The 12939-nt window shown below is 35.9% G+C and overlaps 1 protein-coding gene across 3 annotated transcripts; it reads right to left on the reverse strand.

Moving 5' to 3' along the window:
• Nucleotides 1-6151: 6151 nt before the first annotated feature.
• Nucleotides 6152-12939, reverse strand: rnf168 (ring finger protein 168). 3 transcript variants are annotated; one of them, XM_051129352.1, is made up of 7 exons: nt 12839-12939; nt 11735-12142; nt 11580-11650; nt 10158-10328; nt 9509-9603; nt 9313-9388; nt 6152-7149 (listed from the first exon to the last, which is right to left on the reverse strand). In XM_051129352.1, exons 2-7 carry the CDS (start codon nt 12066-12068, stop codon nt 6463-6465), a joined length of 1434 nt encoding a protein of 477 aa, XP_050985309.1. In that variant the 5' UTR covers nt 12069-12142; nt 12839-12939; the 3' UTR covers nt 6152-6462. The 3 variants fall into 3 exon arrangements, with proteins under 3 accessions (XP_050985309.1, XP_050985308.1, XP_050985310.1); XM_051129351.1 differs by having other exon boundaries at nt 12843-12909; XM_051129353.1 differs by lacking the exon at nt 12839-12939 and adding an exon at nt 12549-12804.

A 12939-nucleotide genomic window follows, 5' to 3' on the forward strand; every position in this document is an offset into this window, starting at 1 on the left:
ATGAGGAACTTTGCCTGCTTAAATACTGTATTTCCTACCCACATTTCTATGACACACACAAACAGCTGAGTGCGGTGAAACTAAAAGTCATACTCTACTGATCAAACTGCAGTTTGTGTTTGCGTATACACAATTCTAACCACTGGCAGTCAAACCTCGATCCATTTATGGAGCAGCGAATACTGCACGTGTCAACTAATGGAGTGCAAATCAGACAAATCAAATCACTTTAATCACACCATAAAAGAGCACTAGTCTGCAGAATTACAGTGTACAAAATGTACAAGTGAAATCACAACAGTGCATGACTCAGTGAGAACTGGTTCTTAAAGTATGCTAAAGTGTATTTTTGTTCCACAAACAATGGCCTCAGATAACTATGGATAATGTGCATGATATGTAAAACAGTGCTATTTTAAAGACATTTTTATTCCAGTTCCTATTCATTGTAATTGCACAGAAAAGAGTGGCTAGTACAGTGTTGGGCAAAGTTACTTTTAAAAGTAATGTGTTTTTTCGTTACTCCCTGAAAAAGTAACTAATTATGTTACTTAGTTACTTTTTTCTAAAAAGTAATGTGTTACGTTACTTTTTAAATCTGGGCAGGGCTTGCTGCTTTGTTTTTAATATAAAACAATTCAAATGTAAAAGCCCTTTTACACTAAAAGTGAAATTAATTCATCTCAGGCTGAAAGAAAAGTATATTTATGCAGGAGATCACTCTACAGCTATATGAAAAAAATTAAGCTCAAATGTTAGTTTATCTAAAGTAATTTTTGCTTATTAGTATGGCTGAATTACATCATCGAAGGTCAGCAGCAAAGACACTGGTTAATAAAATGGGATTAAATACATAAAGGATATTTGTAACATATCATTAACATATTTAATTATTGCAGGGTTGCATCATATACTGAGTTTGCATTTCACTGTTTTTATTCATTTTGAGGAATACTGAATCTGTTTTTTGTGAGTGAGATTAATTAATGCATATCCACATCTAGTCTAGAATACAGTAACATCATGTTTACTCACAATTTCCCGACAGGAGACTTGTCAGTCAATAAATGGGGAAAAAGTAACTGGCTTGACTTATTTGAAAAAGTAACTCAGTCCTTAGAAATTCGAAAGTAATGTGTTACTTTACTAGTAACTTGAAAAACTTGCGTTTCTTGTAATGCGTTACCCCAACACTGGAAATGAAAATTCTGCTTTTGTTTTCCATGGAAAAAAAGTATGTCATACTGATTGACATGAGGGTGAATAAATAAAGCCAGAAGTTTCATTTTTAAGGCAACTGTTATGATACGCAATCAAGAATTGCAACAGCATTCTGCACTGATTCATTGTGATGCAGCATTAGCACCGATCATACTTATGCGATGTTCTTACATGAGAGTGTAGTTTGTCACATCATGCACAATCATATTTGCACAACAGATTACAACAAAATCTTTTGTATTGCTTTTTTAAGATTCCATATTTAAACTATTCTTATTTCATGCTCTTTCTTTAAGATGCTTCGGTGTCTGCCGCTACGGTTGCGTGCAACAGCTGGAAGCAAACGGTATGAGCAAACCATGATGCAGCTGTGTTACATGTAAAGCAGCAGTCAAATGACAAATCAGGCCGCTGTCAGGGGATTTTTATGCAGGCCTGTCAAACCAGCAGCTTCCGAATTATTTTAATAATTTTATTGGAAAACTTTTCAGGTTACCACCATAGAAGAACATGCTTACATTCATTATTAAAATATTTGTTTGTTAATGACTTCAAACTTCAAATCAGGCGTGAAATCAAAATGAGCCTATTTATTTTCTTACCCAAAGTTAAATTATTTATCCATGCCTACAGTCTACCATTCAAAAAGTTTGGGATGGTATGTTTTTGAAAGAAGTTACTTATGCTCACTAAGACAGCATTTTTTTATTAAAAAGTGCATGATTTATATTTGCTGCTAAATATAACAATTTAAAAGTCTTCATCACTTTTGATCAACAGAATGGATCTTTGCTGAATGTATAAAAACAAAAAATACTAACCGCACACTTTTGAATTGTACTATATATTCAGTAAATGATTAAACGTCACATTTAAAAAGTAATTGCATTTGCTGATTTCACATTTACTAAACAATTATGATTGCAGACTTTAAATGGAAACCATTTCAACACCATATATAGCTGTCATCTTGGATATCGCTGCTTTCTGTGAACAGCTGGGGGATTTTCTGTCACCAGAAGTGAGGAATATTACTCATGATGTATAAAGACGCACGAGACTCGACCAGTAACTTCTGCAAAACCAACTGCGGCCCAAAAATATGGGAAATGCTAAAAGAAGACCATAACAGGCTAAAAGTAAAGCCAGAAGGAAGGAACTTTGTCCATTTGAGTTGTTATAAAACTAACAGTGTGGAATGTGATGAGGCAAGACTAGACAGAACATCCACAGACTGCTTCACGGATCATCTGACCAACTGTTTCCCAGGCTTCACATGACAATTCTGAGCATAACACTTCTCAAAACGCAGTGTTTTTGCAATCCTTATATAGAAAAATCCCACGGATGGCTGTGACAATGCAGATCACCAGTGATTTAGGACAGGATCTGAGTGTTTTATTAGCATTGTTCATATTTAGGATTACACAAAAAAAATATAAACAATTGTGAAACAATTTTCACTTGTCTTGAAATTGCTAGCACACACTGAATACATTGAATTTAACATTACATTTTAGTATGACTGAAACAATATTTTCTTGTAAAAGAAAGTGCATTGGTTCATTTAAGATTCATGTATTTAAATTGCACAAAATATCTGTAAGATCCAGGTAAGATTTCTGCAAACTATGCATCTATTTTCAAAATGCATTTTATATAAAGGTTTAGAATCAGCATAAATTGAATCAGTATGCACATGGTTAAAATATGACTTTCTATGGAGCAAGCAATATTCCATTAAAATGTATGAGATTAAAACTAATCTAAATCAATGGAAACTTTATATGCAAATACCAAAAACTTTAAATTACATGATTAGTTCACTTCCAGAATAAAAATTACCTGATAATTTACTCGTTTACCCCGTGTTCATGTCATTCTTTTTTCAATAAAAAAGGGTTTTTGAGGAAAACAATCCAGGATTTTTCTCCCTATAGTGTGGACTTCAACAGAGGCCAACGGATTGAAGGTCCAAACTGCAGTTTCAGTGCAAACCTGGTGTTTACAAAAGCGAATGTGCAAAGAAAGTTAAACACCCTTCACACAAAAAGGTAAAACAACAATGTCGGACGATTTTGAAGTTGGAAAGGAAAATGAGATGGAGTTTTTCGCCCTATCCTACCTTTTCGAATCAGAGTTCACAGACAAAGAATAACAACGCATATATTTTCCCAGAAATGGGAAAATGCGTAAGGCGTGAAGACACACATCACAGAGCTAGTGCAAGCTGAGCATTTATGGTTAAAAAAGTATAGAATATATTCATTGGCTGGGATCGTGTAGAGCCCTTTGAAGCTGCGTTGAATCTGCAATTGGGACCACTGAAGTCCACTATATGGACAAATAACCCAGATTGTTTTCTTCAAAAACTTAATTTCTTTTCAACTGAAGAAAAAAAAAAGACATGAGTCATGGATGACATGCAGGTGAGTAAACTAATCCTTTAAGGGCTAAATGTTTTTGTTTTGTTTCCAGATCTTTTAATTAATAATGGAAACTATAAGTATGCATTTATTTATGTATTCATTCCTGTCTACCTCAGATCACTTATATATACACACAGTATGCGTCTTCAACAGTATTTACAAGCACTCAGTGAAATAGGTGGCTTGTCAGACATCCAAGAAGGGCAAAATCACTGAAGCCCGTTTAGCAGGAGTGTCAGTAACCACCACACCCCATCTGTTTAGTGTGTTAAGAACAACATTCTTCACTATTATGACTGCATGCACAAAAGGAAACGGAAACCGAAAGTGAATGATGGGGACCATCAAAGAAGGATTGTGTCCAAACAACACAGAACTACTGCAGAGACAACAAACCACACTATTGACCTTTGAAGATCCTGCTTCCACAAAATCCAACCACAGAAAACTTAAAAAGCAAACATTAGTGAAAGAGCTGTAATTGCTAAACTCGAAAAGTGATAAGTTGACTTAACTTAAAAAAAAAAATTAGGAAATCTGTTGCCTTAAAATTAAGTAAATACTTTTTAGAAATAAGTTAAGTGAACTCACTTATTTATTTTTTTTTTTTTTTCTTTATTTATTATTTACTTAATAATTTTAAGGTAACAGGTTTCCTCAATTTTCTTAAAGAGGTCATCGGATGCAAAGTTCATTTTTTCATGTTGTTCATGTTTGAACATTAATGTGTGTTGGCAGTGTATGTACAAATCTACCCTATAATGTAAAAAAATACATGCAGTGGTTTTTAATTAATCTGTAAAAGTAATATCCCTTTTTTAAATCGCACCGACAGAGGCCGCTCCCACAATAGTTGATTGACATGAACGTCTTACCTCAGACCCGCCTTAAATTAGCCATAACAGTCCGACCTCCATTGTTTTGATGCCAAAGCAGGGATGTAAGTTAGACAAGAATATCTCCGATTGAGCGATTGAGGTGTTGTGTTGCTGGATGTAATAATTGAACAAAGTAGTCATCTTTTTGTTTTTGTTTTTTTTAATGAATCTTTGCGATCACCTTTCCTAATAACGTGCTAGTTAGCAAGTTCAGCAGCTAAACGCAGCTAAAGTAAGCAGGCTCATCACTCCACAGAGAGAAGAGAGGAACAGGGCAAGCAGAGCTCATTAACATTTAAAGCAACCTCAACCAGAATAAGATGATTTTTGCAGAGCTGATTTCGGCAAGGTAAAAAGTGTGTTGTTTTACACTACCATTGAGAATTTTTAACCAAACTATATCACATACTTTTCATTAAGACCCTAAAGAATCATATCAACTTGTGGAAAATGGGCATCCGATGACCCCTTTAAGTCAAGTCAACTTATCACGTTTTACAGTGTAAAAATATAATCACAGACAAAATCTATAAATAATCACAGCTAAATCACAGCTAAATAATCAATAATAATCACAGCTAAAATCTATAAAACATGAAATCATAACCATAAAACCTGACAGCTGGAACACCAAGATGAACTTTAACATCTGCCCTGACCAAACAAATCACCTGACCTGAATATTATCAAACCGCTGTGGATAGTTTTGGAAAGAAGTGAAAAGCTGATGCAATTGTTTTTATAGACAACATTCAACTGGAGACTATTCAAAAGCTGCATGAATCAATTTTATAAAGAATGACAGCTCTATTAAAGGAAACTGGAGGAAAAACTCCTTAAAGTAGAAGTCGACTTCCAGAACAAAAATGTACAGATAATGTGTCATTCAAGAAGTTCATGTCTTTCTTTCTTCAGCCGTGAACAGAAATTATGTTTTTTGAGGAAAACATTTCAGGATTTTTCTCCATATAATGGACTGATATGGTGCCCCGAGTTTGAACTTCCAAAATGCAGTTTAGATGCGTCTTCAAATGATCCTAGCCGAGGAAGAAGGGTCTTATCTAGAGAAATGATTGGTTATTTTCATAAAAATAATACAATTTATATACCTTTTAATGTCAAATGCTTGTCTTGTCTTGCTCTGCCTAAATTGTTTTGTTCCGGTTCAGGGTATGTCAAAAAACTCCCATCTCATGTTCAAAATTGTCCTATATCGCTGTTTTACCTTTTTTGTTAAGGGTGCTTGATCTTCTTTGCATGTTCACTTTGCAAAGACTGGGTCTGTACTCATACAGCGATGTAGAATGATTTTGAAATCATTGTTGAAGTTGAGGGAGAAAATACGATTGGATTTTTTCGACATACCCTAACTGTCTTGAACCAGAATACACAGAGTTCAGGCAGAGCGAGACAAGAAGAGCATTTGATATTTTAAGAAGTATTTAAATTGTATTTTTTAAATGAAAATAACTGATTGTTTTGCTAGATAAGACCCTTCTTCCTCGGCTGGGATCTTTTACAACCGTGTTTGGGATCACATTATCTGTAAATTTTTGTTCTGGCAGTGGACTTCTCCTTTAAAAATATAAATAGATTTTTTTCTCCTCACTTGTCAAATAAGCACATAACACGTTTTTAGTAAACTGAACTTTCCTTTTATTGAATTAATGCCTGCAAATGCTTACAAAATGATTTTCCTTTTCAGCATTCACACCATTTTAAACTCTTAGCTAGTCATGACTATATAAACGCTCTAGGAAACAGAACTGTCATTATGACTTTACAGTCACTTTTCCCTCGCTGGAAAGGCACTGAAGGAGTGTTAGCAACCGAAAAAAAGAACAGAAATTGGCTACAGTAGCAGCGCAGCCCCTAACAAGAGTTTCAAGTCTGAAGGGTGAATAAGATACCAGATAAAAGCAGCAGAGCATCAGTCAGCTGCTCAGGTTGGGGAACATCTCAGTAAGTGTGGTCTGCTTCACCCCCTTCTTTAAACCAGTCGGGACAGTTGCTGAAGGCGAAAATGCAGGATTCTTCCCAGGGGTCGTTCCTGCAGTCCTAGACAGTCTCTTTTCGGTTTTCTCACCATCCCTGCGTCCCGTGCTGTTCCTCGTAGTAGACCGTGACGTGCTGACGTTCTTTCTTGAATTTTCCACGTCTGGGTTTTCGCTCGTGGAAGCCGGAGAGGGTTTTTGCCTAAGCGGATAGCTGTCGGCCGAACCCTTGCTGCGGTCCACGGTGCTTTCGCGGTCCAGCTCCCTCTGAAGACGCAAGGCCAGTTTCCGGTCCTCCTCCTCTTGCTGCCAGCGGGTCTGTAAGGCCTCCTCATACTGCGCCACTTCAGACAGGAACACGCTGTCGGCTGAAGGAGACTCACACCGCAGAGCAGCGCAGGGCTTCTTAGTGAGCAGATCCGCTTCGGTCTGAAGCTCGACCTCTGTACTTTTCCTTTTCAGTGAGCTGCTGTTCGGACTGTTAAAAACAAATGTGTGTTCTGAGCGGCTGGGACTGGAGCTGGAGGTGGAGGGTTTCCCATTGTAGTCCAGCACAGGCGTGGACAGTTTGCTTGTGCCCTCCACAGATTGTGTTGAGGGTTTTTTGGGGGGGCTCAGAATATTCTCCTGAAAAACAGGAACATTTATGCGTTTACTTATTTGGTTGTTTTTTTCCCATTAACAACTGAAAATTGTCCAGAAAATGTTTTATCTTGCATTAAATATGCATGAATTTTGCACCTACATCAGAGGTTGTGCTACACTTCAACATTGTCCGTCATTTTGACAGACAGGGTCGTAAAAATTCTGTCATAATCTATTATTACCCATTGTTTTAATTTTCATATTTTAATTAGAATAACATTTAATTGCTTATATTTTTGTTCACATTTTCATTTTTGTCTATTTTTATATTAATGCATTTTAGAGCAAAAAAAGTATAAGTAAACACTTTTTGTGTTTTGTGTTTTAACAAGATTAACGCAAAGATAACTTAGTCCAGTAATTAGCCACTGTTTGACAGGTTTCTAGTGTGCTCAGAAAAAGCATGTGTCAGAATGCGAATGAAATATTTAAACGGCAAGGCTTTAAAGCACATGCAAATAAGGTACTTTTATGATTGCAAATAATTGCAGTGTCCCGTGAGTCTAACTCTACCACTGAGTTAACATTTTCTGTGAATATGTCCCATTGTACACTATTGAGATGGAAGTACTAGAGCTGAAACTGACAGAATGTGCGTTGTAGTAGTAGCAGTATGTTTTTATTTACAGGGTTTCTGCAGGTTTTATGAGGGTAAATGTAAGACCTTTTAAAGACCAACTAAAGAAAATTTAAAGGGGGAGGGGAAAAAAAAAAAAAAAAAAAAAATCAAAGGGAAAACAATACAACAATATGTTCTCTAAGTATAGTTCAAGTTTTACTTTCACTTTCAAATTAGCTGTACTTCAGCGTCTAGCAACTGTTTGTTTTTAGTTTGTTTGAGCTTTCCCTCTTTTCCTTGCTTTCCTTCGGTAAAAGCGCTGTGCACATTTTACTTTCACTTCAAATTAGGGGTTATTCGCCGTCAAGCAGCTGTTTGTTTTTAGTTTGAGTGTTTCCTATTCTCTTCACTTTCTTTTGGTTTAAGTAGCTTGTAAAAGAGTTGTGCACATTTTTCTTTCACTTTTAAATTAGAGGCATTAACGTAACAAACTTTTATTAACAAAACGAATAGGTATATAAAACAAAGTCAGTAAACACTATGTAGCAAAACGAATAAGAAAGCTAGGAAGCACGGCATACACCTTTATGTTTTATATATATATATATATATATATGGAGGGCCGCAGCTCTGCGGAGTTTTAGCTCCAGCTAGCTCCAACTCACACCTGCTTGGAAGTTTCGAGTAATCCTGAAGACCTTGATTAGCTGGATCAGGTGTGTTTGATTAGGGTTGGAGCTGAACTGCGCAGAGCTGTGGCCCTCCAGGAATTGAGGAATTGAACCAAATAAATATGAAACTTCCACTGTCACCTTAGATAAAAGGCAGAAATCAACAGGCTTTTCAAAATCCCAAATATTTTTAAAACAGGCGCTTTTGCATTTAGTTTTGAAACTCTTGCGCCATGGTCTTGTCTTTCTCACCTCTCTCTTCTTGTCAGAAGCTCGACTCACTCTCTTCACATGATAAATGAAATCTGATCTGTGATGCGACTGTCATTTGATACACTGCATTGTTTTAATTGTATTGTCTGTTCTGTAACTGAACTAAATGATTTTTATAAAAAAAAAAAAAAATCTAAACTACAAGTTCTTCTCCGGGTGACTGACAGATGAAGCAGCACATACCGCCATATACCACGTATTGTTAAAGAATATTTAAATTTAATTTTATGTTTACATTTTTTGTCTATTTTTAGATTTAAGCATTTTAGAGCAAAAAACAAGGTAAATAAAAAAAAAAAATGATTAAAAATACAGTAATTTGACCACTTTTCCCCTATTCACCTGTAAAGCATGCACAGATTCCCTTACATATGAAATCAATGTATTTCCCCCCCAAAAAAAATCCTCACTTTTTTGTTTGTTTTTTTACAAGAACAACTGAAAATCAAATGATACATTACAGAATAATAAGGCTACTGTTCCTCATGTATGTCTATTCTCAAAAACAATTTACTGAGCCTTTTCTTTTCGATCTGATTGACTGATATTTTCCAAATTGTTGTATTTTTATTATCTCATTCATTTTAGTTGATGAAATCATTTAATTTATAAAATGAGAAAATCAAAGCGTGAAGAAATCACCTTATTAGCCATCAGAGAGGAGTCTGGGCTGCTGTCAGAACTGCTCGGCTGCTTATGAGGTACTGGGCGCAAAAACCTGACATATAAGAGAATACAGCGCATTTAAAAACTCTTTCAATATATTCAACAGCAGCCAGGTCTGAAAGGATGATGAGTTACATTACTTATATATTGGGGCTCAACAACAGCCACTCACTTCTCAATGACCCCCATGTTAGGTTTTGTCTTCTTTGCTGGTGTATTATCAGTAGGCTTGGTGTTCCATGATGTTTCAGAGATTGGTCCTGAATTCTGCACAAACAACACAAAACACCATTACATCCTCTGAAGAAAAATTTCAGGCTTGTCTGGCTTTTCCTGAAACTTCTGATTACAACACAAATGATGTTTTCCTCAGTATTTCTGCATTGTTTTCCAGTGCAAATTTCTGAAGATTCTTAAATCAGGAAACATTTACTTGGGAATCAAAATGACAAAACATGAAGCCTTGTTTTATAAGAAACTGATCAAAATTAAGTGAATCTGTGATTGAAATGAGAACAAATATCTGCCAGTGGGCTCAGAAAAAAACAACTTAATTAAAAGGGAAAACTTTTGAATACCCTACTGCAAGATATTTTACTTGTTTTTAAGCATAAACTTCTATTTACATCTCAAGTAAATGTCAGGCAGTGCGTGTGAACACTGAGAACATGGAATGGGATTATTTACTTGTCTTCAGAAAATCCAAATGTCTGCTGTCAAATTTTACTGGTGTTTTGACATGTTTTTAAACATAATCACGAGAAACTGTTTTGGGGATTCAATCCTGCATGTCAGTGTATGTCTGTGATGTGGGAGCTCACCAGCTCTTGGCTCAGCAGTCTGGCCAGTTTCTCATCGTTCTCCAGCTGCTGCTCCTCCCGTCTCCTCCTCTCCTCTGCCAAACGCTCCTCCTCCTCAGCCAAAAGGCGCTGGATGTATTCCTCACTGGCTCTCCTCTCGGCTTCCTCTAGAGCTCGCTTCTCCTCCACCAGCTGCTCAAAACAGGAAATGAGATCATGACCCTTCACAACAACACAACGTTAACAACAACTTATGATTTCACCAGCTCTGACAATGTGCATGTATTTTTAAAAATCTAAAGCATTTTAGCAAAATGAAAAATGTAACTCATATGTACAATAATTTGTCTTCAGTTGTACACAACTGTTTAAAGTGTGGGGTCAGTTGTAATTCAGTAGGTCAGAAACTAATACTTCATTTAGAAAGAATGCATTAAATTGATCAAAAGTGGCAGTAAAGGCATTTGTAAAGGTACAAAAGATTTCTATTTCAAGTAAATGCTGATCTTTTGAACTTTTTGTTCATTAAAGAATCCACAAAAATATGAAGCAGCACAACTGTTTCCAACATTGATAATAATCATAATAAATGTTTCTTAAGCAGCAAATCAGCATAACAGAATGATTCCTGAAGGATCATGTGACACTGAAGAACTGGAGTGATGATATTCAGTACAAATATACAAAGTTTTTTTTTTTTTTTTATTTTAATATTTTACAATATTACTGTTTTACAGTATTCTTGATCATTGCAACCTTGCAAAAGACACTTCTTACAAAAAATATAATATATATATATATATATATATATCTCTTACAGACACTAAACAATTAAATGCAATGATTATTATTAAAAATTCTGCAATTTTCAGAACTCAAATTTCCTCCCTAATCTCAAAAGACCAAGTACTAAAAAAAGTTTCCATAATTGAAATACAATAAATGGAAATGTTTATTTGGGATTATTTAAAGGTGCAACAGCAAAAACATAAATAAATAAATAAATAAATAAGTTACATTAAAATAAATTAAATTAAAGAAATAAATAATGAATAAAACAAAATAAAAACAAAAAAAACACAACCGTACATGCAATCATAATAACAGTAAATTAATTTTAAAAAAGTGTTAAATTGCAATTATCCCGCTTTGTGACTATAAAGGAGCGGGAACTTAAAACTATTACAAGATCAAAATTAATCAAAGACTCAAAAATGATTTACAATCTTTAACTTCTTTTAGATCTTTCAAAAGATCCACTGCAGCACAGTTTGTATGCAGCATTATGCTCCATATTGAGCAGGACTGGACACACAAACAAAAACTATTGTGTTGTTTGCAGGACAACAGTACGGCCCTCATAAACATGGGATTGTGCAGTCGGAGGCCCACACCTGCCATTCAGTCGGCTAAAAAACGGAAGCACCACCCTGAACCTCTCACCTTACTGATCTGATCCTCATACTCCTTCCTCAGCTCTCCCGGCTGACACACGCGGGGTCTAGGAATGGTTACTGGGCAAAAAAAGATTGTGTAAGTAATTATAATCAATGCAATACGTATTAACAGAAAGCACTTTATCAGGCTACGATCCGTACCAGCATCATCATCATCTTCGATTCCCTGCACCCTCCGCTCACACTGGGTGGGAAAAGCATCCTGTATGCGTCTCCACAGCTCCACGTTCACCAAGGTCTTGTTCCGGCTGTTGAGTCGCGCCCATGTGGACACACGTTTTCGGCAGAGCGGACAGCACATGTTGGCCTTGTCTACGGTTTCCAGAAAGCAGGGTTTGCAGAAGGTGTGCATACAGGGCAAAGTGACCGGCTCCAGGAATATGTCCAGACAGACCGGACAAAGGCAGTCTGAACGTTTAAGACCCCCAGAGCTTTCCTCAATGGGACCCGTGCCGACTCCAGACACAGGCGGCATTCTGCACCCCGTCTTTCTACGTCAGTGAACGAGGTTTCTCTCTCTCAGGTTCAATAGCAGCATATGACAGTCAGCTGAAAGACAATACACCAACAATTATTACGTGCAACAATTGTATTACCTAGAAATGTACTACACCTAATTCACAAATTCCACAATATATATATATATATATATATATATATATATATATATATATAAACAACATCTAGAGTTTTAATGGGATGGTAATGGTAGAAAATTTCTGTATTAGATGTTGCATATCTGCGTATTTATATAAATAAATCAAAGCCTTAGTACCAATCCATGTCTGCAGTCCTGCACATCAAACAGTTAACTAGCCATTTATTAAAAAAAAAAACTGCATAGGTAATATTTTTACTACATTAAAACATCCCCAGCAACGAATTATTAAGGTTTTGACCGTTTTGTTTACATCTAAACATCAGTTCTCATGCATTATTTATATATGGCATTAACCTGCGCGAATTTCTCCACAAGACGTCCAAAAAACGATTTTTTTCCACCCACATATCTTGTCAGATTACGGCCAAATGAACTAGTTTATTTAGTTTAAGTTCTTATGCTAACTCACATCTGGAGGCTAACGTTAACCAACTAGCAACTTTCTAGCACTGCGAGTGATTATTGGGAGGGCAAAACTGATGTAAACGTTTGACTATTTAAAGTAGTTAACGATTTAGTTGTTAAAATCGTCTATTAATATGAATGCCAATAAAATAACTACAAATATTACAATTCATACTTACTGACTTGCTTATTTCTAGGCCCCAAAATCCCGGGAAATTTTGCGCCCTCCCACTCGCTCATGTGAAACCATGAGCGCCAACAGCTGAACTGATTTCAAAAT

The sequence above is a fragment of the Labeo rohita genome, chromosome 15 (genome assembly GCF_022985175.1).
Source record: "Labeo rohita strain BAU-BD-2019 chromosome 15, IGBB_LRoh.1.0, whole genome shotgun sequence".
Classification (NCBI taxonomy): Eukaryota; Metazoa; Chordata; class Actinopteri; order Cypriniformes; family Cyprinidae; genus Labeo; species Labeo rohita.